Genomic DNA, 26,586 nt, shown 5'->3' with positions numbered 1-26,586 from the left:
TCAGGGGGAGGTTTTCAACGTGTGTAAACACCTGATGGGAGAAGTAAAGAGAGAAGGGCCACAAACTGAAACACAGGAAGTTCCACTGAAACTTAAAGAACATTTTTTATTATGAGTGTACTAGAAGACTAGAACTTACGTTCAGAAAAGTTGTGGAGTTTCCGTTCTTGGAGATACTCAAAACTGATGGGACACAGCCCTGAACAACTGGCTCTAGCTGACCCTGCTTTAAGCAGGGGATTGGACAAGGTGATCTCCAGAGCTGCCTTCCAATCTCAATGATTCTCTGATTCTATTCCACAAAGGTACAGAGCAGCAAATCTGGCTGCCTGAACTTTGAGAGAGTTAGCAAGGTCACAATTAGCAGCTACTGAAGAGTCTTACACACTTTGTATATCAATATATTCCACTGAAATGTGCAAACCAAGGAGAGAGGTGAAAAAGTCCTAGCTACCTGGAACGTCCCCCAGAACTGTTCATATACTACTGTACAAAACCTGCAGTATCCCTCAGCAGGAGAATCAAGACATTGGATTTCTCTAAAGGAAATGTTATAACTAGCAAGGTTAGAAAGGCAGAAGGATGGAGGCTATTAAGTGTGTAAAACATGTTTTTTTCCAGCCCTTTGAAGTTCAGCTGATGTCATGTGCTCTGAAAACAGGGCTGCAGCTAGTTCTAAGAATGTGTGTTCTCCACTGCTGTTCATTACAGTAAATTAAGCAGTGCCACCATTGTCCAGGCATGGGAACTCAGCTGTTTCTACTATCAAGTCACCCCAACAGTTCCTGGGATGACTCTGGCCTGCACCACTTAACACTTCCCCAGAAACTCCAGGGTATGGTTCAGGAACTAGCAGAGACTCGTTCACACCCATAGATGATGTGAACACAGCCATCCTGTCCTAAGAGTAAAAGCCCTTAGCAGCATGGGCATAAGCCATTCCGTACAAATTAGCCTCAGTGCCAAAAGATGTTTGAGGAAACATTGCTGTATCAACGCAGCAACATTACAGACCCACAAGTTCTGTTGGCAAAACCCAACCTGCTCCCTAGCAGAGTAAATCTGCTCCATAAGGGTCTGTTCAATCTTAGAAACAAGAGGACTTTCAGGATTACCTCTTCCTAAAAAGTAAAAGCATAAGCTAGTTTCTCAGAAATCAGAGATCAGAGGTGAGACAAAATTATTTCCTCCCCTGTGAATTCTATGTGTCCATTGGCACAAGTCAAGCAGCTGGAAAGGATTTCCCCCGCTGTTTCCTACCTGTTCTAAACTATTAAATAACTTAGTTCTCTCAACAGTGGAAATGAGGAAAAGCAATGGAAAATAGATGTTTGGTTAAGTTTTTAATGACTATGGCAATTTTATTTAGATTTAATTTTCACTTCTATGCATTTGAAGAATTCTGCTGTTTTCAGAGCTGTCTCAGGTCTTAGTTATGCCACATGAGAAAGGTGTTCCAACATTTCCAAACACTGGAAGTGAGGAGGAGAAAGAGAAGAGGTGTAAACGACTGGGATACTGTGTTTGAGGAAAGCAACAACACATTTCTACAAGGAATGCCATTCCTGTGAAGTCCTGTAAGAAACAATGTGTGAAAGAGAGCCCAAAAAGCAGTAATCTCAAATCCAATTTTGGATTGGAAGGGCAACATGCCGCATTTCACACTGCACAAGTCTGTAGAGCTGTCAAGGATTTTTACACATATATTCTGCCTGATTCACAGGGACCATTAATTACAGTTGTAGTGTATGTCTGTGTTAGTTCACTTGCCTTTCTTGGGCACACACTTAACATGTTCTGCGATGCTGATCTCTAAACCAGTACTGCTTCTGAAGCACTGTAAGGTCACATAGAAAAAATACTAACGAATATTGGTCTCCTGCAAGTACAATTAGACTGCTGGCCCAGACTCCACAGGAACAGCTTTAAAGCAAGGGCAACAAGAGCATCTGAGAAAGAAAGGAAGACTGACAAAAATCTGATACTTCTAAAGACAGTTACCGAGTTTTGGTCTTTACCTAAGCACAATAATTAATGGGATAAGATATCATTCCAGACTTGGATCAACACCATGTGATAGAAGTAAATCACCTTCCTACACCTCTGCAGACTGAACACCTTCTGCAAAATAACTTCACCAGTATGGGAAAGCACCTGCTTGTTGCTAGCCCAGAGCCTCTCGCTGTTGCAGAGTGGCTGGGTAGTAGCAGAACTGCTACAGGACTGCTGTAACACAAGAATGCACAGATATCAAGAGAACTACTCTGCTGTCACAGAGGTGGTCGATATGAAGACAATTATTAATGGTTTGTACTGTTAGGGTTTCTGAATGGCACAAAGCTGTTAATAAGAAACATTCTTATTACTAATTCCCAGTCTAAGTTTTGAGGTTCACTGTAGATATTTTTATTAGTCTTTAAAGCACTGTTCTGATCACTGTAAAAGTTTTACTTGGAGGGGTGATGGAAGAAGTTAGAAAGAACCACAATGCCAGGATTTGAGAAAGGTCCTGACTTACACCCACACACACGCTGACAACAGGAACATTTGCATCTACAGAGGATCATCTCCTGAGATGAGTCCTGACTTGCAGCATTTTGGAATTGCCAGCCATTCAATGCACTCCTCAAGCTTGCAAAACCTTTCACTAAACACTTGCCTAGAAAAGAGAATCAATTTAAGTCTGCCTTAAGAAGACAGACTTAAGAATCCCAGAATGATTGGAGGAAATGGCTTTTAGAGAGCTGAAACATAGATCAGCACCCAACTAACCAGGCTCTTCACATGGAAATGTTTCTTGCTACCACTGACTTCTGCAATGCAATCAAGAGTTTTCTGAACACAACAGACCTGCACTTCAATATGGAGTATCAGATAATCTCATGATTACATGAAACAGCCTCTATGAAATGAAGTGATTTAAAAAAGAGAGAGACTTATTCTAGGAGCAGTTTGTGGGAAAACTATGTTCTTTGATAAGAAATTTTACTTACGTGATAAAGTAAAATATTGCCCCATATACACTTACCTATTTGAGTGTGAACTCATGCAAAGTGTTACTCGTAACTGAGGCATCCACACTTTCATTCATATTCTATATCTTCAATTTTAATAAGCTGTTTATTACAAAGTTATTTTCACATATCCTTGTTCTGAATTTGTTATAAGGCCTGCCTGGATGTTATGGCAGCAGTGCTTCAAAACAGAAAGAGCAGAGTATAAAGCCATCAAATGACAAATGCAATGAAATTTCAGTATATTATTTATTATTTTTAATAATGAAAACTCAATAGTATACCAAGATGAAAGCTGCTCACATTAAGGATTTTTTTATAGTAGAGTCAGAAGGCTGTGCAAAGCTAGAACAGCATTTGTTTAAGGAGGCTAAATTGCTTCTCTGCCAGCTAAGTTTCGTTCCTCACACTGATACTACAATGAAAGTAAAGCACACAAGTTTTCTCCAGTGCCTTTCTTAAAACTCTTAGTCAGGTAATATTGTTATTTTTTATTATTATTTTTGGATTGTGGTAAAAACCCACAAAAGTGGAAAGACAAATAAGTGTAATTTTTCCTGAGCTTTCTTATCATCCTAGAAGAGGGATAAACAATTTACATCACCTCTAACTGCTACATTCAGTCCAGCAGTGCTGTGGCAGGAAGGCAGTAAGTGCATTATTTCTCCACCATTAAGTTCTATTTCTACATAGTCTTAAATACTTACAGGAACTGGAAACATGATCGGTTGAGGTGGAGATCTATGGTCCAGATTTCTCTTGTTCGAACTTGGACTCACTGAAGATTTCTATGACTCCAGCTGGTTCAATGGGTTAGCAGCACATGGGTTTGGACACAAGTTATATTATTCATACCACCACAAGTTTTGAAAGCAATGTGGCACATCTAACAAGATACAGAGAAGATTTTTCAGTTACAGTATCACTCCTCTCATCATATTGTTGAGAGGCAATAGTCAATACAATATAGTTTGACCACAGCTATTCCATTTTACAAAGGCACTGGAGAGCGCCCTGGTTGTCCCCTTACTTGGAACCTGCCGCAACTCCTGCTTTTATAGCTCTGTTAAGCTACTGTCTGACAGCTGGTAAAGATAAAGCTCCCCTCTCCAGGGGTCAATTACACTGAGCATTTCCAGTACATGACCACAATACAGTTGCCTGAGGCATGACTGGGGAGTAATCAGGACAAAGATATGTGATCTCCCCACAAACTAAAATTGCACAGGATGGTTAACAGCCACACACCAATACCTAAAACTAGAGATGAAATCCTGCCTGGATGCCCCGGGAGCAGGAGAGAACACATCAGTCTGCAAAGAGATACTGTTTTACTGGCTGCATGAATTATAAGGAACTACTTACAAAACTTAGTAAGCTTGCAAGAATTGCAAGAGGACACAAAGGCATCCATGCCTACTTTGTTGAGGGCAAATCCAACCCACTTCTAAGTTAAACCCACTTCCAATGTGGTTTGACAACCAGATGACATACAAAGTTTATGGATACAAGGCATGTTAGTGCAAAAGGATTTGAAGTTGAGTCAAACTAATTTATTGTCCATGTTGGGCCACTGGAGTTGCAATCAGTTTTGGTGCTTTTCAATAACCTCCTGCAGAGGACAATTACATGACTGGTCACGGTGGTTTACATAAAACAAAAAAAGGTCAATATTCCAGCTACGATTCTGGTCCAAGGTCAAATTTGGCAACTTCACTTTTCTGCACTCAGAGAAAGCTATTAATTATTGAAAGTTTAAGCTGCATTTTTTTTAAAACTCAGGTATCAGTCTAGAATCAACAACTCCTCAAATTCTTTGGGAAAGCTGTTTAATAATTTTGATATATTTCTGAGAGATACTACCAAAAGATCCTGGGTCCCACAGTTTCTTGCTACCAATTATAATTTCAGGTTTGTACAAGTGAGTGTTTCAGACTACGATTGTTTATACTATTCTTTTACTGTGGGTAATTCATTGAGGTGCAGAATGGATTCAGCACATCAGAGCTTTTGCCATACAAAAGTGTTAATGGCACTGCAGTTTACAGCATTTTTTTCTGCCAGATGGATGATCATATTGGTGTAACAGTTCCCAGCAATTTTTGCAAGTCAGCAATAGACTGTTCAAGATTTAGTGGATGCTGTTTAGCTAGAGCTTGCTTACATAAAGAGTATGCAAATACTTGCTTACTACTGAAGGATTCATTCAGACAGGATGTAAAAAAATATATTCTACTTTGTCTTAAATTTTCAAGACTACTATGACTAAGAAGAGATGAAGTTTCCATCTTCTCCTGTAAGTTGTATTCTGACATCTGGCATTCCAGAACCAGTAATAAATGCTCAGATACTGTAATTGTTATTTTACTGACAACTAACTAGCTTGCTAATAAAGGGGAAAAACAAACAAACAAAGAGTCAGTTCTGAAGCACACCTGGTGAAAATAAACACTCTGTCAGGGAAATGAAAGCTAGGCATGATTCATCAAATTCAACAAAATAAAAAGTCTCTTTGAGTTCTTCAGAAGTGGTGCCTCTGAAGGTCAGAATGGTACTGCAACAGTAGAGATCCGTAAGTAAATACTGCAAGTTTTTTAAAGCAGAATTCCATCAATATTGACAGAACTATCTCAAACTGGGGTTGTTCAGCCTGAAGAAGAGAAGGTTCCAGGGAGAGCTTATAGCAGCTTTTCAGTACTTAAAAGAAGCCTATAAGAAAGATGGTGTGGCAGGTGCACCCGCCCAATGCAAACAGGACTTCCTGGCTGCTGAAGTGTAGCAGCTCCTGACTGCCTTTGTTCTCGGGGCTTCACAGTAGTTGGGGCCTTCGGCCAATGGGAGCCGCTACTGACTACAGGTCAGATTCGGCCTGGGTATAAATGGAGTCCCCTGGGGGAGCCATTTTGAGCTTGTCCCCTGGAGCAGCACACTGTGGTTGAGGACTCTCCCCTTGGGTCAGGACGCTGCCCAAGGAAACTTCTTGAGGTGACTTGGGTCAGGACACTGCCCTGAGCAGGTCCTCGAGGTTGAGAGCCCTCACTTGTTAGGTGAGTGATGGAGCGTTTTGGGTTGTCATTAAACCCTGAGGAGTGGGGCTTTGTTCTGTGTTCTGGGTTGTTGTTTAACCCTGGGAAGTTGTTCTGTTCTCCTCTCACAGACATTCAAACCTGTAATTTGCAGAGGACTAGTTAATTGTGTTGACAATAAATTTTTAATTTTTGGTGGTTGGTTGTTTATTTGAGAGCATCTGTAATAGATGGGGACAAACTTTTCAGCAGGGCCTGTTGTGATAGGACAAGGGGTAATGGTTTTAAACTAAAAGAGGGTAAATTTAAACTAGATATAAGGAAGAAATTCTTTAATGTGAGGGTGGTGAGGCACTGGAACAGGTTGCCTATATAGGTGGTAGATGCCCTATCCCTGGAAACATTCAAGGTCAGGTTGGATGGGGCTTTGAGCAACCTGTTGAAGATGTCCCTATTCCCTGCAGCGTGGGCTGGACTAGATGACCTTTCAAGGTGCCTTCCAACCCAAACTATTCTGTGATTCTCCGATTCAAACACCACATGTCTAGATCATGTATGAAAACTGAAACAGACTCACATGGGCATATATTGTGCTCATTTAGGTTGCATTTTCTGGACGTAAAAGTATTTGTGCCAACAAATAACCCAAAGTATCCACATTTTAACTAAAATATCAACTAAGTATCCATAAAAACTACAAGCTCAAGAGGCACACAGTTTTCTACTTCATCAATCTGGTGGTTTTTGTGTGTGTTTTGTTTTGGTTTTTTTTTTTAATACCCTTATTACTCCCTCACATCTTAAAATGTTCATCTCTTCTAGCACAAAACAACATCGCTGAGCACATGAAAAGTCAATATTAAAGCTGCACTGCTCAGATCTCAGAAATCAGGAAATGTCAGCTTTCAGGCTGCATGAGCACTCTTCTCCCTGTCCTTTTCTCATACGTATTACCACAGAGACTTCAGCTATGTGTTCATCTAGTGGCTGCTCAAACACACGAGTTATCCCACCTTGTGGAAGACTGCAAACAACAAACTGTTGGAAGGCAGGAGGGCATTGGAAAGTAATATGCTTGTCCTGTACTAACACTCCACCCTAAGCACGACTTTTGGACAAAGGGAGGATTCTTGGCTAGATGCATCTTTAGCCTGATGTAGCACACTCATAACTACAGCTACTTCACTGCTTTAAAGATGCATATAGAATATGTTTGAAAACTATGTGTACTGAGGTTTGACAGAGAATCTATGAAAATTACTACAATACGTGGAAACTACAGATACAACATCTTATTTTTAAGAAATGAAACTTACTGGCACTTATTTTCTATAAGGAATGCAAGTGTATTTCTAGTTTGAAAAATTAATTTTTAAATAAAGCAATAAGTGAAAAAAATGAAAGCTTTCATAAAAGCATGCTCTTGATCCACAGAATAGCAGCAGCCCCTCTAAACAGACATTCCCTTTACACAGAGAAATGTGCAGTGCAGCCAATAGAGAGACTCATAACAATTAGGCACTGCATATATTCCTAACAAGGGAGACCAAATACATGTTTTGGTACACACATACAGCACAGGTGTTGATGACTATGATTATAGCTGCTTGACACCTTTCATAATCATCAAGTGTTGCTGAACCACAACCACTGAGGCTGAAAATTTCCGTGTCAGTTATTTTGCATCAGACTCATTTTTGGTAGGCTTAACTGTTGTCACCAAAATTTCAATGGTTTTCAATACAAGGTCAGGGAAAATACTTGCAGTTCCACTACAAGAATTAAATAACTGTTGGGAAGAAGAAAAAAACCCCACAGTTTCTAGTTGGAAAGCACAACTTGAGCTTAAGCCTTTGTGCCAATGTACCATCTTCATGAAGATCAACCTAAATTAGTTCATGTTAGAACCTTTAAAGTATTTCAGTCTGAAATCACTCAACAGACCCACTCAAAAAGTCTCATTTCAAGAGACTGTGCATGCTCCAACCCCAGGCTAAGGGACAGAGTCATCCAAGCCAGGTAGTGTCTTTGTGAAGACAGATACAGTAAGAGAAGAAAACTGTCCCTCCTGTACTGCTAAAGGTTTCCACTATTGGAAAAGATGACTGTTCAACAGAAGGACCAAAAATCTGAAAACAGAAGAAAAAGATTTTTAAAAGACTAAGACTAGGACAAGAAAATGATGGAAGGTCCCAGTTACATATGACCAAAACAGAGCCTGAATTTGCCATCTTTTGAATGGACATTCATCAGGACCTGAAACAGAAGACTCTCAAAACTTCCTCTACTGTCAGCCAGTTGCTGTGAAACTCACTGGCAAAATGAAGGCCTTATTGTCCTCCAGTGACTGCACTGCAAAGCTGTGTCATGCTGCAACAGTGCCAATCTACAAATTATGAAAGTGGTATTAAAGATACAGGAAATTAGACTCAGACAATCCAGTGTCAGTGTTTCTCCATGAACCAATTCACACAGTAGTTTAAGACTTAGCCTTGTCAAAAAAGTCTTGTACAGTTCTATGGCCAATTTATTCTTTCAACCTGAGGAGGTAACTGTTTCTGCTTTTGTTAAAGAAAATCCATGCACCAAGATAAAATCTCGTGGAAGCCTACAGTCCTTGAATTACTTTTCTGAATGGACACCAGAGAACACCTGAACTTCACAATCTGAATCCCTCAAGAGCTTTTGCAAAATCTCAAAACCTGAGGTTATGTAATCTATTTAAACCCAAAGAAGCCATAAGCACAGAAAAAAAGAAGCAATGGCATTTGCATAAGTAGAATATATTCTTGCCTAAAAATGGGACAAACACAGCTAGTGTGAACTCTGCTTTCCTTTAGATTTATTTGATACCTGCACTTTGCAGCTCTAAGTCCCATCCCAGCAACGCAGCATTAGATCAGGAAACCTTATGGCACTACTTTATGTAGCATATGGAGGCCAAAGATAGCTCCATGGATAAAATCCTTCTATTGATCCGACAGAGGCTACATCAGTCGATGGCCACACATTTCTGAATCAGAGAAAATAACTGAAGCATTATGCCTTCAGAATAAATGGTTATTTCAAATAGTTATTTTCATTACCATTTTTATGACAGTGCAAGAGCCACTTCTGATGTTGCAAATATAAGGAAATGCATAGCATGACATAAGAATTAGGTATCTGCCCTACAGTGCTTTTTACAGCAATTCCCAGGCAACAGCTCTAGAAGTCAGTCTCCTACCAGGCTGTAGGTTCTGGTACCTGTCCCAGCAAGAGAGCATCACATGCAGCTTCAGTAACAAATATTTATGTGGTCTAGAAAGAATGTGTAAGTAGACATGGAAAACAGACAATATTAATAGGCTATGTAGGGAATCTTGTACAGAAATGATAACAAAGAAGAGATTTAAAGGAATGGCAGGTATGTGAGCATGTATCAGCATCCCACTGGACTCATGAGAAATGTGTAATAGCTTGTTTACAGATGTCATCTTTGCATATGTCAGATTCAGTATATTTGCAAAATTCAAGTCACAGGGGAATTCTAAAAGGAGACAGAGGGGGACTTTAAATCTCAGAGTTAGACTTTCTATATTACATGAATGTAGCCTAACATGCTCTTTGGTCAAACACAGGAAAATATAACAGATTCAAACCCTAGGAGAGTTTTCAGGGAAAATACACATTACACATGTAAATTACTAACTGGCTTTATCACCTAGTTTGCTAAGTACAAGTACTTACCCCAAATGGGATGTTTACAACAGGGGTACATCTAGTAGCATGCAGGACTGCTCACATCCAGCTTGAAGTGGGAATACAAAGATAAATTGCCCTTATATCAAAAGCTTTACCCTAGACCTAGTCTGACATACTGATTGAACAAGTAGGAAAAACCATGTGTAGAGCACAGGAAGAACAGCTGGGTAACTGGCAGATTATTTTATCTGTAATTTCGCTAATTAGTTTCTCCCGCTATGTGGGGTGCCTAGTTGAACGCTCATTTGAGCTTCCCAGGGGCCTTTGCTTCTGAAGGCCTAGACTCTCAAGAAGTAGAAAAACAAAACTGCGAATACAAATCACCCCCTACCCAAATTCACATGACGAGGTTGCGGATATTTCTGCTAAAGTACCACTGTGACCATGCAGCCTGGGTGCTGCATGTACACATACTTACCATGTTTTTTTCCATCCACCTTTCTCACCTTTTAAAAACTTGATTCTGTCAGCATCTACCCTTTTTCCTAGTAAGCACTTCCACTGCTGAATGACCTGCAAAGCTGGGATTCATTTTCTGATTACTGAATTACTCAAGCTTCCAATTTCAGCTTTTGAACACATGCTGTTGTCCTGCTAAGTCCCTGTACCCAGTTATCAAGTCACCTATCAACCTTCCTTTCAGCAGCTTCATCTCCTGTAACATGACAACACAAGGCTCATCTTCCAGGCTTGGGAAAAGGCTGGGCTCCCCGCCTTCCATCTACTTCTGTGCTATTCTTAGAATTAAAACATCACAACTGGACACAGTATCCTAGTAGGAGACTTAAGTGACCTGACCTGTATATGTTACAACAGCCCCAGCTATTCAATACAACTTTGATAACCAGAGGTTACATTAGTCCCATCAGCATTGCATTTAGAGTACATGTAACTTGGATCCCTACAATAACTCCCAACTAATTTTCTTCTTTGACAGCCTGCTTCCCAAGGGGGAAGGAACCATACCTGTAGGATGAAGGGATTTCTCATATATTGCACTACATTTGGCCACAATAAAACAAATTTTGCCAGGACCGTTTAGCTCGATTATTTATACCACACTTGTACCATCAACCTATCCTGCTAATTGTTTGCTACCACATCAACCGCATCACTTAGGCAACTAACACAAAGTCTGAATGATGCTGCACAACCAGCTAAACCAGAGGACACCAATAAAGGCCCTTTTCGTTAGTGTCACCCTACTGCATACAGGCACCTGTCAATGAACCAGCCTGACTCCAGCATGCAGCATACGGAATTAAAAGGCGCATGTTTAATTAAGATGTCATGTGATCCTAAGATATTATGGGTTTTTTTGCCCCCATACATATTTCACATGGTAGCTGTTAACTGCTAAACTTGTACCCGTGTCAACAGAAAAGAGAAAAAGAAACAAAAAAGTACCAGGTTAGTTTGACAGGCTGAATATCAAGATGACTGGTATTAACTATACAATGCAATTCTTTGTTGACAGAAACTGAAATTAACTGTTCCATTATTTTGGCAGAGTTGGCAAGAGGCTAGCAAGTCTGTAGCTCCTTGTGTTGAGTGTAATAAAAAAATTTCAGAACACAATTTTTGAACAGAAAGAAGCTTTCTCCATGAGACTCACTTGGAATGAGTCAGAATGATATCTGTCTGAATATGCTTAATGTGACATAAAAAAGGACTGTACGCATCTGTGAATGGCAAATTCAGAAGTAGATTAGCTTAAGATAAAGGTTACAGGTGACATTCATCACAATCAAGCTGTCTTTTGTTTGTTTTTGATAAGCCAATATATGACAAGCTTTATCTACATGCATATAACATCCATAAACCAATGGACACAAGCATTTTAGCATTGCAATTTAACTAGTGCTTGACAGTGGATTGGATTGCAGTACTTCATAGATTTGATATGCTCATAACAGATTGTCACATTCCTGGCATTTCTCCAGACAGTGTTTATACTTAACAACAGCAACAAAAAATTAGAACATGTAACAAACATTTCCTTATAGGTCATTTGGGATTATTCCACATTTGGCACTGTTTTTTGAATAACCTTATTAATCCATCTTCAGGTTCTGAGCTGTTATATTTAGATCAAGAACACGTGCTGCAAGATAAAAATCCACATAACCTATGCAAACCAAACATTAAAAAGTGTACGTTCAAAATGATAGTTAAGGAAAGCCTTGACTAAATAGGACATCTGTGCCGATATTCAAAACCCAGCTGGACACGGTCCTGGACAAGCTGTTCTAGCTGACCCTGCTTGAGCAGGGGGGTTGGACTGGATGATCTAAAAAGAACCCTTGCAACCTAAATAACTCCAGGATTTGGTGATTTTGACCTGTGAACAGGTAAGTAATCTCAAATTGCAATTCCCTGCACCCAACAGAACCTGCAGAGAAAGTGACTGGGGTTCATACACATAAACTTGTTTGGGGGATCAAAAACTACTGTAAAAGACCTCCCTCTAATCACAGCACAGCGTCACCAGGCCCTGTGCAATGCAGGTGCCCTGTCACTACAGTTGACAGGACTAGGATTACATTGACGGCTCATCTCAAATACATGGCACACTGACAAAAGATACACATTTCCTCAAGGGTATCACTGTTCAACATTTCACAAAACAGCAAAACCTCAAATTCCCCTTGGAGAAGCATTTGGGCTTTTTAGTCAGTGATTAAGAAGCAGCATTTTTGTCTGTGGAACTAGGAAGCTTCTCTTACCAGCCTGGTGGGCAGGAATGCCACTGTGGTTCAAGCACAGCTACTGGGGAACAGAGGGAGTCTGCACAGCCTGATGGGTTGCAGGCTCTTGAGGTTCTGAAGACTTCTGTGGAATAGCTCATGTTCTTGACATGGTTTTTGGGTTTCTTCTGGGGGTTTTTTATTTGGGTTTGGTTGAGATTTTTTCATCCTTTAACCCTATTTCTGCTGTAATATGCAGCAGTGTAGTCCTAAAAGATTAAAATCCACAGCAGACTGTAATAGCAGCCACTGAAGTTCAGGAAGAACAGAGCACCTGATTTTCAGCAGCAACACAGTCCTCAAATGTATGCATTCACATATTGGATTATGTTAGATAGTAGCTGTAGTTAATAATAAGCCATTAGGAGTCCCCCAAGTTTTATCTGAGGTTAACCACTTAATGTTGATTGCTGTATAACAGAGTTTGCCTCTGATAAGTGCTTTGGGGCTCAGTAAGGTTAATGAAACCTCAGGGGAGGGAAGACTGTATTTTGTTGGGGTTCTTTTAAGGAGTCATGCTTTTAGTGCACCTTGGTAAGAAGGTTCATGGATTAATCTACATGTCCGTGTTTCAGACCAAAACAGCTTATTAAGATCCTACTTTTTTTGTGCCTAGGTTCACATTTATAAGTGTAGGGTTTCTGTTCACAGATAACAAAATCAGTTAAGACACAAGTCTCTCACAGTGGATTCCTCTTTTTAAGTAGCCAGCAATTCTTCTGGCTGCACAGAGAAGGACAGAAAGCCTTCTCCTGCATCAGTTAAGTGTTGATCACCGCTAGGATCTGAGGAATCAGATAAACACTGTGTGTGCAGATCCTTATTGGGTGAAGGGCTGAAAATCAATTCCTGAATGCAGTAAGGGCTTGGACAGAATCCAGCCAGCTTTTTTTTTTTTTTTGGTTCCAAGAGCTCCTTCCACTGAATTCAGAGGAAAATACTGGAGCTGGGTCCCTACATCTTTCCTAGAAGAGCCAGGTACTTGTGACTTCCCTCCCGTGTGCATTCTATGCTAACGAGGACAAAGCTCAGGGTCAAGTGCACTGTACTGGACCCTGTCAGACTTCTAACCTGTTCAATTAACTATTTCAAACCAAACAATAATTTTCACTGGAACACTGGGAGGCACCTCTTTTTTACTGAAGCCTATTCCCTTCACAAATCTTGACTTTCAGAGGCCAGCTCTTTTAGCACCTGAGCAGTTTTAAAAAGCAGCTTTGGATTTTATTTTTATTATATTACAGGGGAGGTAGGGAAGAGGGCAGTGCTTCTTCATCCAGTCTCTTTGCTCTCTGTAAAAGGCTTAGCTGGCTAGGCAGGTATTTCCAAAAACAATCATTTTTGAAGAGGGACATGAAAAAATTAGGAACTGGCAAGCTAATTAGAAGAGACTGAAAACTAGGGGTAAGAACTGGCTTGTCTTACACCCTCCTGAGCGTAGTTGTCACTGGTTAGACAAGATTACAGAGATGCTGATATTCTGTTGGGATAAAACCTCCTGCAGTAACTTCCAGGGGCTGCTACCATTTCTCGTCAGACTGGGAAGCCGGTTCCAGGCCGGGCGTTAGCCGGTGTGCTGGCTCCCCCGCGAGGAGCCGTGGGGTACTGCACCCCGCCAGCCCCGCCGAACTCAGCTCCAGCTTTGCAAGAGGAAGAGGTCAAAACCCCACTGTTTGCCCAAGTGCATTTCCAATTCTTTCTAAACACCAACCCGCAGACACCTGAGAAGTACTGAAGGCTGCAGGTGGCTGTTTGCCCTCCCTCAGCAACAGCGGGGGAACTCGAGGTGTGGGCACCTGCACAGGGCCACCCCAGTTCTTGCTGGCAATGCTGTGAGTCCTGACAGAGGGTCTGGGGGAGGGCGAGCAGAAAGCAGGTGAGAACACAGGGCCATGACAGAGGGCAACATTTAGGATAGGAGTTAATCCATTTGTCAGAGATTTGGTGCAAGAGTGGATTTGCTGGCTACATATATATAATCAAAAAAACATAGAGACAGTGGAAAAGCTGGAATCACAGCACAATCTGCAGAGGGCTTGAGAAGAGTCGCAGGGGATTAGACAACATGAGAGTCGGAGGTAAGAGAAGGAATACAGCAAACTGCAGACTGATTGGAAGGCACAGATTAAATATGCACTTGCTCGTTTGTGTCACAAAACAGAAGTCAAACTCAGTTGTCTTCCTCTAGGTTCACATTTCAGGAGAGCTTCCTTCTGCATTTCATCATTAGGTTAGCTGTGTTGTTAGACTGGGGAACAGTGCCAAATAATTATAAGATTACACTAAGACTAAATAAATCCCCGTATCATGAATAGCACATGCTGGCAAGTAGCAAGCTGAAATAAAAAGAATCAGCTCTAGCCGCTCACTGATATCACAAACACACACCCACTACGCAGCAGATTAATTCACTTCTTCAAAGTGAAGAATTGTAAGGTCCTCTAACACCTCCTCCACTTAATCACTGAAGTTTTTCCCCATCTAAGTTTTCCTTACCTACAACTGAGCCATAAAATTGACTTCATGTCTGCAGAGCAATAAGATAAATACACCTTCCCAGACAACAGCATAAGTAATCTGAAAGGAGACCCTCCAATACCTCTCATTTTTGTCCTATTCCCCACCAGAATGGGAACCAGAACTTCCAAGACGTTGCAGAAAAGCCTGACTTGGTGGGAAATGAGAGCCGAACAGTACTAACCAGAAGTTTAACTGAGCTGAAAAAATTCCAGACTCCACAGAATCACAGAATCAATTCAGGTTGGAAAAGACCCTTTGGGATCAAGTCCAACCATCAGCCCTACTCTACAAAGTTCTCCCCTACACCATATCCCCCAACATCTCATCTAAATGACCCTTAAACACATCCAGGCATGGTGACTCCACCACCTCCCTGGGCAGCCTATTCCACTGTCTGACCACTCTTTCTGTGAAAAATTTTTTCCTAATGTCCAGTCTAAACCTCCCCTGTTGCAGTTTAGTGATAAAACAAGAGGGAATAGCTTTAATTACCTGTGAGAAGAGACCAGCACCAACCTCTTTACAATGTCCTTTCAGGTAGTTGTAGAGAATGATGAGGTCTCCCCTCAGCCTTCTCCTCCTCAAACTAAACAGTCCCAGCTCCTTCAATCGCTCCTCATAAGATTTATTCTCCAGGCCTTTCACCAGCTTCGTTGCCCTCCTCTGCACTCGCTCCAGCACCTCGATATCTCTCTCGTATTGAGGTGCCCAAAACTGGACACAATACTCCAGGTGTGGCCTCACCAGTGCAGAGTACAGGGGGACAATCACCTCCCTACTTCTGCTGGTCACACTATTTCCAATACAAGCCAGGATGTCGTTGGCTTTCTTGGCCACCTGGGCACACTGCCAGCTCATGTTCAGCTGCTTGTCAATTAGAACCCCCAGATCCTTCTCTTCCACTCAGCTCTCCAGCCACACCTCCCCAAGCCTGTAGCGATGCAGGGGGTTGTGGTGGCCCAAGTGCAGGACTTGGCACTTGGCCTTATTGAAGCTCCTCCCATTGACGTTGGCCCACCGATCCAACCTATCCAAGTCTCTCTGTAGTGCCTCCCTATCTTCATGCAGATCGACAGTCCCACTTAACCTGGTACCATCTGTGAACTTACTGATGATACACTCTATGTCCTTATCGAGATCATAATAAAGATGTTGAACAGAAATGGTCCCAACACCGAGCCCTGAGGAACACCACCTGTGACTGGCCGCCAGCTGGATTTAACTCCATTGACCACCACTCTCTGGGACTGTCAATCCAGCCAGTGCTTGACCCAGCAGACCGTTCGCTCATCCAGGCCATGGGCAGCCAGTTTTTCTAGGAGAATCCTATGGGGAACTGTGTCGAATGCTTTTCAAAAATCCAGGTAGACAATATCCACAGCTTCTCCTTTGTCCAATAGTCAGGTCATCTTGTCATAGGAGATCAGTTTGTCAGGCAGGACCTGCCTTTCATAAACCCATGCTGACTATGCCTGATCCCCCGGTTGTCTATTATATGACTTGTAATGGCACCCAAGATGACCTGCTCCATGACCTTCCCTGGTACCGAGGTCAGACTGAGATACAAAGGAGGTTTTAAAAAAGCAATAGAGAATTACAGCTTAAAGAGACTGTGGTCAGGATACAATACTTGGAATCAGCACAGTTCATAGGAAAGCCTAAATATTCAATGACCAGTCCTAAAGTAAGGATAGCATCCTTTGAGTGGATGGTTATGCAGGCTGTTATGCACCATACTGAAGTAGTTCATCAGTATTAACCAAGTGGGGAAATAAAAAAAAAAAAAAAGAGATTAAGTGCAATGAGGGTTAACAATGCTATATCCTATGGCTTCAAGCTGTTCCTTGGAGGTCTCCAAGTAATAACAGTGCTTCACCCCGCCTAGCTTCTAGATAATGGGATCACACAGCCTAGTGATCAAGGAACATATTAAAGTAATAATGTAGTCACGAACAGTTAGTGATGGTTCCAAAAACCTGTAGAAAAAAAACTTCCTGAGAAATTAAATGAGAGGGTAGAGCTTCAATATTTGGCAAAGTGTTGGAACTATTAATAAAGTAATCAATACCCCTGTAAAGCAGCTAAAGAAAAAATAGTTGATAAAAGCACGCTTTGTCAAGAACGTGTGAAGGGTCACAAAACAATAGAAGGTGAACAAAGGAAACAGGGTGAACATAAAAGGGGTGTTTTCATAACACCTTTTCTAAGCTATGTTAAGTACACTAAATTCATCTGTTGGGAGGCATCCCTCATCCCTCCATTGATTACTTCAGCAGTTTATTCTCTTATCCTTGGTTTTATGAATCCCACTTAAGGTGGATGCCTGAGTCACCTAAGATAGATAGAGCAAGCACCCAAAGGCTACATCAGTAGCTCCTGAGCTTTTTGGCTCTGTCAGTGGATCACAATCAGTGTTCAGTTCTTCTCGCAGACACACTATGCAGCCTTATCAGCAAACTAGGAAATATCACAAAGCTTTACAATACGATTTGAGAATTCCTGAAACAGGCTTTGCTATAAGACATTTGATACAGTTTTCCATATCTTACCCTAGTTCACATTTTTAGCTTCCCTCTGACTAAGAAACATAAATTGATTTTGAAACTGGCTGCCACAGTGAGAGGTTCTGAGGGCGTTTTACATGATACTGATGTGAATCAGTGTTTTGTAGAGAATACAGTGGATCAGGTTTACGAAGACTGTACAATAAAGATCTTTTAAAGGAGAAGGGTAAAAGATTATATGATCCCTAGTTAGTAAAAGTTTGACTAAAATAAATAGAACAAGATCAAATTAAAAATGCAAAAAACTCTTGCGTTAGAGGAAAGGAATAATCCAATTATCATTGCATGTAATTATGAAACATTAATTCCCCAACATCTGACAGCACTTCAGGAGTAAGTACTGAGGAGCATGTAAACACTGTCAAATGAAGAGCAATATATCTTTTTCTCCTGCCACCTAAATACTGACACTCTAAGGGTACAGAAGAACTTATCTAAGTTAAGTTGACAGGGAATTTCAAATCTGAAGCTAAAGGACAGGCATTATTCTTTTCAGTTCGAAGATGATTTGGATTCTGTGTTATACATCAGCTAGGAGTAAAAGCTACAGCAAATCTGGCTACCATGGCTTTTACTGCATTCTTATATAGCAACAGAGTAAAGAAAAAGAGGCAGCTAGAGTGCAATTCACTTCTGAGTATGCTGTAGAGCAATCGTTTATTGAAACCATGAGAGATCTTTCCAGGTAGTTTCAAGTGGAGAGAGCATACCAAGCTAGAGCAATCAGACCCAAGAAATATCTAAAAGGACAGGAAACAGTGTAAAACATCCATCAGCTACTTGCACAGCAGATCTCACAGCTGATGATGGAGCAGGAGCATGGAAACTGTTCATTCTGATTTTAGTAGATATAGAAGCAATAACAGTATGTCATTGGCAAGCAAGGCCAAAGATGCCTCAATCACCCTTCAGCAAGTTCCCTTTCCTATTAAACCAAACAGGTAATAATATCATTTCTTCCACACAGGATTTTATGTAACAATGGCATTAGACACTCCCCAATGGTTTGCGCACAGAAGATAGCTCCACTTCATGACTAATTGACTCTAATTCTTCTTATGTATATAGGGCCTAGTTCTCCTATGCATAAGCATCAAGTTGGTTTAGCAATGAAGACTTTGTCACAGCAGCTAGTAAGAAAACATTCTGTTCCAGATTTAAAAAAAAAAACAACTCACAAAAAATATTACTTTCTGCTATAATACTCTACAGATTATTTTTCACAGAAAAGCCATTTTATCAGAAAATAATCAACTATGTTAAACCTTAACTTATAACTTCCATGAAGCATTCAAGTGGCTCACTGTTCCCTTCTCAACTGCAGATGACCTTTCCTGGTCATACCAGATCTCTCATGAGTTGCTACAGTTTTGCCTCCTGTTTTGGGATTTCACTATATATTTCATGAGCTATAATCTAACTAAAAAGCCAGACACAGGAGCCATTGCTGAGGCATGAGAGATTACATTAATGAAAAATTTTCTTTATCAGTAAGAGGTTGAATAATGAAGAAAAGATTTCCACTTTCCAGCTATTCGGCTCATTCAACTTCTTTCAATTCTATGTTATATAAACACAGGATTGCATTAATATATTTCTGATATTATTTTCAATGCAAAAAGGAACAGTTACCACATATTATGCAAACAGGAGCCTTATCCCAACACCCATCACTTTGATGTGTTCCACATGTTAAAAGTTTGAAAGCAGCCAAGTATGGAACAGGGAAAACTCTTTAGTCCCTCACATTTTCCAACACGAGCACCACAGCTTCACAAAGAATGCTGCAAGTAAGTCTGACCTTATCCAGGCAGCAGAATAAAAGCTCTCTCCAGAGTGTGAAGCAGTGATTTCATTTTATTTTTTAAACCACAGATGGATGTAGTTAGGATTGATCTGACAGCCCACCAATCAACACTGCTGTTAAGACCTCACAGAAAGAACAGGGAAAAGTAGCATAAATAAGACCGTGGGCAAGGCTGGCTTAAGCTTTGCACCACGGAGAGGGAAGGGCTTCACAGAGATGGCTGGAGACGGAAGCTGCTTCTACAACACCACTATCAGATGAACACTGCTTGGGAGGAGAGATCTTTTGTGCTGAAGAGCACTGTCACATGCAAGACAAGGAAGATAATGTTTTATTGGAAATACCCTCCATTTGGACACAATGAAGGTTCCTTTTGTTTCTATTAAAAAGCTATTTTCTTCTTCTGTGAATAAAATAGATGGTTTCTGAGATACATGATAGTGCTGCAGAATGCTCAAAACTTGCTACAGGTTTGGGACCAGAGAAAAACGTTATAAACAAAATTTTAATAATGCTTTAAAAGAGACTAAAGTACTTCCTACAACACCTTGTCCTGACCCACAACCTTCTTCACTTGGAACCAGTCCTACACCCAATCATAAAAACAGTCCTCCACCAATAACAACCTAGAGGGTAGGTTGTGACCAGTTTATAAGGGACAATAAAACAATGTCAAACAAAATAAGCTACAAAAAGGTGCCAGTTTGTATAGTCTAGTGCACTGTAACTACAGTAGGATTTGTGAGAAGACTCTGCCGGGCCAGGTGTCAGGTAACACAGAAGGGGAAGTGTTGGGGTTAACGGCTATTGAGGTCACCTTACAGAAGGCCTCATTTTGCTTCTTGCATCAGGCCTCACATTAGGTGTGCTGTGCTGTGCCACTGGCATGAGTGATATTTCAGGTCACTGTGATACTCATCAATAATGGAAGGATGAAGGAACACAAAGTCGGAATCACTTGCCAAGGGAAGCGAGCAGAAGTCGTTCCAAATCTATCAGACCTGTTAACAGGAAGACTCAGTTGGCTCTTAAACGTTTTTTATACGCATATCACAACACATTCATTTAACAACACTGGTATCTTTAACTTGGTTGTACAGACACCAAAACATATACAGGGAGGATGAACACGATCAGAAGGTCACAACATGGTGAATAAAGCCACCTGGTCTTGGTCACGCTCCTGCCCCAGAGGTAGGAAGAGAACCAAGCCTCCTGTGCTCTACTACGCATCTCTCATCCCCAGGTCACTTCATTAGTTGCAGCACAAAACTCACTTGAGTTCCATGAAACAAAGGGCATAATTAAACAATATACGTCCTGGAAATCAGAAGGATATCTACCAACACTTTCATCAGAAAAAGAAGTCCTTTCTCTGTATGGAGAGCATAACTTAGACCCTTAGGATTCAGTGTGCTTCCTAAGAATACCACAGTAACCTGAAACAGAGCCAAGATTTCTCCAAATTCCAGTGTAGTATCTTAAACCACAAGACCATCCCTTCACCAATATGCTAAATAACTTGAGTATTTCAGCTGATATGATAAGCCCCTAACATTTGCAAAGATATTATTGAAGTGAAAAAAGTAATCAAGATTTTAATGCAAGATTTTCTATGAATTTCATAAAAATATACGTCAGTATAGCTGATTAAATGCAAGCATCTTTAGAGGTTATAGAATTAGCCAGATTTTATGGCTTTTTGCAGCAGGTTTTTATTTTCCAAGGTGCCGCTTGGTATTTAATGAATATGCATAAGTTCTGGTCCCTTCTAAAACTAAAAAGAGGTTTTCTTGAGTCCTGTTCCTTTCCTCTTTAAAAGTTTAATTTGAAAAGGCTTGAGTCCTTTCAAGTACCTCCTATCAAATTCATTCACTTGGACCAAGGTACCTCCTTGGGTATTACTTTGACAGGATGAGGTTTGTTTAATGATCATAGCGTTAAAACCTCATGCTCTGAAGACATGCATTAGCACACTGGGGAACATGGCGTAAAACAAGAGGTGAAGCAGGGTTTCTTTCAACAAATCACACATCAGTAAGTTATTTAGATATCATCTTTATTATTTTGTCAATGACCATTTTCCCCAAAATGGTTATTCTTTAGTCATTGTATGCCCAGTCTTGCTCCTGTTAATGCTGAGACATTGCAAAAAACTTCATTTGTTTCAATGGTACAGGCTAAGATTGTCAAAGAACAACTCATTTCTCAAGAACTCCCTAGTCATTTAGAAGTATTGCTGCCTGGTAAATTCAAAGCCACAAATACACACTGAGGTACTGAGGTTCTGAGGTACTCAGTAAGTACTCAGCAAATCACAGGACCACAGAAGAATTCAGGTTAGAAGGGGCCCCAGCAGATTTCTAGCCCAACCTCCTGCTCAAAACAGCATCAGCTATGAGATCAGGTTTCTCAAGGTTTTGTCAGCTGGGGCTTGAAACCTTCCCAGGACAGAGACTTCGCAACATCTCTAAGCAATCTGTTCCAATGTCCAACTGTTCTCATGGGGACAATGTTTCTCCTTATGTTCAGGCTTTTATTTCAGCTGAACTCTAGTGTCTCTCATACATCCCTGTGAAGGGTCTGGGTGCATCTTTTTGATAACATCCTTCTACACACTGGGGGCTGCTGCTAGTCCCCCCATCCCATCCCACCAAGCTGCCTCTTCCCCAGGCAGAACAAGCCCAGCTCCCTCAATCCCCTGCTCACAGAGCAAATGCTGCCACCCTGAGCATCTTGGTGGCCTTCACCTGAACTTGCACTGGAGATCCAAGAACAGGAGTCTAAAAAGTGCAGAGAAAGGGGAATAATGACTATCCTTGATCAACTCACTTAGATCCTGATACTGCCAATGATTCTGTCAGCATTCTTTGCTGCCAAGGCACAACACTGGTTCATCTCATCCCCCTGACTATCAAGACCACAGGTCCTCTTCACCAAAGCCACTACCCAGTCAGCCAGCCCCAGGCTGAATGGGGTGCAAGGGGCTTGACCTTCCCAGCTGCAGAACTTTGCATTTGTCCTTGTTGAATTTCATAAGGTTCCTGTTGACACATTCCTCCAGCCTATGTCTGGTCCCTATGCCTAAGCCTCTATGAATGGCAGCCCTACTCTTGGGTTACCCTCAATTTGGTGTCATCTGCAGATCTGATGAGAGTACACTCTGGCCCATGGCATCCTCAAGATCACTGTTAATATGAAGATCTTTTTTCTTACTAGGTAAATGACCAGATTAAGCATTTTCTTCTTATACACCTGAAACTGCTTTTTGTCAGGAGTAGTAAAAAGGTATAAAATCTTCACAAAGGAGAGGACATTTTGGGTTATGTTTTTGCCCCCAACTCAATAAACTGTAATCAGCAACTAACAGTCCCAAGCAAAATGCCACACTTTTCAATACCTATGGTTAACAACTGCTAGATATGTTTGCCAAAGACTATTTTCCTGGCTTATGACCATGCCTTAGATTTTATCTTCAAATAAAGTTTAAATATCCTTTTCATGTCACTTTCTTCAAGTTCTTTTCCATCATATTTTTCCATATCAAAGCAGCCTGTAAAGTCACTTTAATTCCTGAGAAATTTTCAACAATCACATTACTTTTCCATAGCCATATCTGGAAACAGTTAACACTACCTTGGCTTAATCTTCACATTAGTTTCCATGCTCCTTTCATGCTCTACTTTTTTTGAGCCACAAATCCACTGTTCTATCCCCTTATTAGATTTCAAATAATCAGAGTCACAGGGACCAACAGCACTGGAAATATCCTCCCGAGTTATTGATTTCACTCATAATATTATCACAATATACTTTTATTAAATCCATACAAACATTGATCGCATTTCTTCTTTTCTTTGGTAGTTACTGAATTGAAGTTATTTTCTTTCCTGCAGACTTACTTTCTAACACTCGTACTAATATTTTCCTTATACCTCTTTTGTGTAAAGTAAGAAAGATTGATCTTGATTCTTCTTTTTCATAGAGGTTTATGAAGTTTGAAGTTTTGCACATATGCAATGAAACTACAAGGTTTCCATCTATCTTTATGTTGAAATTAAACCAACTTTTTCTTCCTTTCAACTTCATCTCAGTGCCTTAATTCTAAAAAGAGACAATATGATAGAAAAACAGTACTAGAAAAAAAAATTTAAAATAGCTTCAATTTTTCCTGGTAGGTCTTTGGATGCAGTCAGCTCTGTACACATGGGTGGAGACACAGACTACATTCCTATGGACTGAATTCAACAGATGATGACTTAAGAGGAAAGAGACACAATGGTTATGTACTAAAACTCAACATTTACCAAACCAATACAAACCACGTCTCACATATAAGTGTGTATGCGTATTCATGACTACATAGTAAACAAATATTGGTAGTTTAATTTGCCATGTTTGCAATCATTCATATATTATCAGAAAGGAAAGAATAGCAACATGAATCAATGTAAAATTTGAAACACCACAAATATATGTATACAGACACCAATTGAAACATACATTAGTTAACAATACATGATTGTTAAGACTGAGATTTGTATGTGAAATTCAAACCTCCGCTTGATATTAAAAGGTTGAATGCCAATTATCAGGTTTGTATACCACCACTTCGGAGAACAAATTAGTGTTCCACATAAAACTTTTTACAGATTAATTCCTGCCTGTGATATGAGTAAAAATGCTATTTAAGTCCCAAGTTACATCTGTATTTATATTAATCCAGTTACTCTGCTTAACTGATGTCAGTTCAAAGTATTCAGCTAAAATACCACTACAGCAAACTCAGTAGGAGTTAACAAGTCAAGCGGATCAACAAAATCAATATCAACTTCTAAAGTAAATAGGAAAATAAAATACAATTATGCTTTTTAATATATTCTTCTAAGATAAGACAAGAAGTGCTGAGAAGGTCCTGCAGGTGTTTGGGGGCCAAACCATGATAGAACAAACAAATATTTTTTTAGGCTAGACAAGGAAAGTACATGCAAGTGGGAAGCCCCCTATCCAATAAAGGAAAGACTGCAAGAAAGACCTATTGTGCTTGAGCTACACTTGGGACAGAAATTAGTTTCACTGGCTGGAAATAATAGTTTAGATTGATACTAGGAAAATAACAACTTTAAGGACCATAAAATACTGGAATAGAGAGATGTAAAAATCTCTTCCATTGGAAATTTTCCAGAACAAAGTTAGACAAACATCTATCAGAAATGAACTTGCTGTATTGATCCTGCTTCAGCTCTAGAGAGAGGGTCAGTTGGGCTTGCTTCTCATCCTACATGTTAAGGACTCTAATTTTAAAATAAAAAAAAAAAATTAAAAAGGCAAAAAAGAATATGAATTCAAGATGAAACACCTCAGTGAAAAAACTCATTTACATTTTTCTTCATAGGACTTTTCCTAATGTTTAGGGGTTTTTTTAATTTGTTTGGAATGAACAGGGTGTAGCCCTTACCCACATACTGACTGACTTCTTTCTTCATTATATTAATGAATAATCTGAAATTTATCTTTTAGGGAGATGGAGAAATCACTTACCATATCCTATTAAAGCTGGTATATTCTCCCTGCTCTAAACCTTGCCACTCTCTAGTCATACAATCAACAAAAAGCCCTCAGTGCACAGTCACAATCTATTAACAGCGAAGTAAAACAATTTGCCACGTTTTAAGTAAAATATTTCTGATAGTGCATACTTTACCAGTTATGTCATGCTGTTTGAATGACTCACTGTAGATTTGATACTGATTAGGGCAATGTTTCTTCAGCCATTTGCAGACATCCTGCTGGGTCCATAACGCCACAGGCTTGGTCAGCTTCACAGTCCCGGACTAGAAACACAGAATGAATAACAGAAATGATGTTTAGTCCACACACAAGTTTCAGAAATATTAGTCTATGACATCCATATATGATATTAAAATAATAAATGCAAGATAGGAGCTGCTCTGACTGGCAGATATCCAATAATCACCAGCACGTTACACAAGACCCAGCTATTCAAATACATCGCGCAGGAATCACCCACAGTGAAAGGTTCTTTAACATTATTTTGCATTGCATACATGTTCCTTGCATCACAGAAACATACTGCACCGTGTCTTACTTGAATAACAGTTTAAAGAGTGACCAACTCTGACTGTACCCAAAGGGCAATAGTTGCAGCCTTTGAAGCCTTCAGATTCACAAGAGGGATGTACATTTGTGTCCTAGTTTGGATATAACCATGAAAGACCAGGAGTATCCTCAGGCCAGGCACGTTCCTCAACTACAATTAGAAAAGATCTTTCAACAAAGCCCTTTAGCGCAAACAAGTTTAAAGACTGGTTCTGCCTGGGAAAAGGAGACTACACACCAACGGAGGTAGAGCTGGTGATATCAGTTCATACTGAACATTTCAGCTGACATCGTTCCCAGGGTTTACAAGCAGGTTTAGTTTTTCTGCTTCCTTTTTACCTTTAACCCACCTACAATCACCGTTACGCGAAGTAGGACTCCTGCTTAAAACAGTCAGTTCTTTATAAAGATCATTGTTCAATACTTTCCTGAAAAATCACTTTTATAATAATCATCTGAACAAATAGATTGTTTATACATAAAACATGCATAAATTAACTCAATTACATTATCATAAGTACAAACTCACATACCGTTTAATCAAACAATTCACCTTTGCATATACTTTTTTTAACCATATGAGAATGCTGAGTTCTAGACAACCTGAACTGCAGGGATTTAAAGCCTTTCATCAAAGCAGGCAAAACAACAACAAAAAAAGAAAATATATTCAAAGTGATTCCATCTTTTTTTTGCAACACAGTCTGCCCAGGAGACTAAGAAAATCTTAAACAGATGGGCCATTATTACCAGCAATAGATATTTAACATTGGACATTGCTGATATAAGTGGGTGTGAACACCAATGTGTCAATCTACTTCATGATTTTGTCAAAGAACTGACCCTACAGAATAAAATCAAAGTATCTTTGTTCCCATGCTGTGCATGCAGAATACCTGTCCTCCAGCTTCTTGTGGTGCAGAAGGTTCAAGAGAAGTTTTTCCTGTACAAATTTGAGGTGAAGAGGATGTCATCTCAATCATTCTTCTCCATTAAGACTCACAGTGGATTCCCTTGATACTGCCAGCCAGGGCTTATCCCAGC

General features: G+C 40.2%; 1 protein-coding gene across 2 annotated transcripts in view; it reads right to left on the bottom strand.

Moving 5' to 3' along the window:
- SAMD12 (sterile alpha motif domain containing 12) overlaps positions 1-26,586 on the bottom strand; it is a 176,453-nt gene that overhangs the window by 104,631 nt on the left and 45,236 nt on the right. For both annotated transcript variants that reach the window (XM_074850858.1, XM_074850936.1), the window contains exon 3: positions 25,127-25,256. In XM_074850858.1, coding sequence (XP_074706959.1) covers positions 25,127-25,256 — 130 coding nt within the window. The remainder of the gene's footprint in view (positions 1-25,126; positions 25,257-26,586) is intronic.

This window comes from Strix aluco, chromosome 1 (assembly GCF_031877795.1).
Source record: "Strix aluco isolate bStrAlu1 chromosome 1, bStrAlu1.hap1, whole genome shotgun sequence".
Classification (NCBI taxonomy): domain Eukaryota; kingdom Metazoa; phylum Chordata; class Aves; order Strigiformes; family Strigidae; genus Strix; species Strix aluco.
The sequence above is the reverse complement of the archived record's forward strand: the minus strand, read 5'-3'. Positions and strand labels throughout refer to the sequence as shown.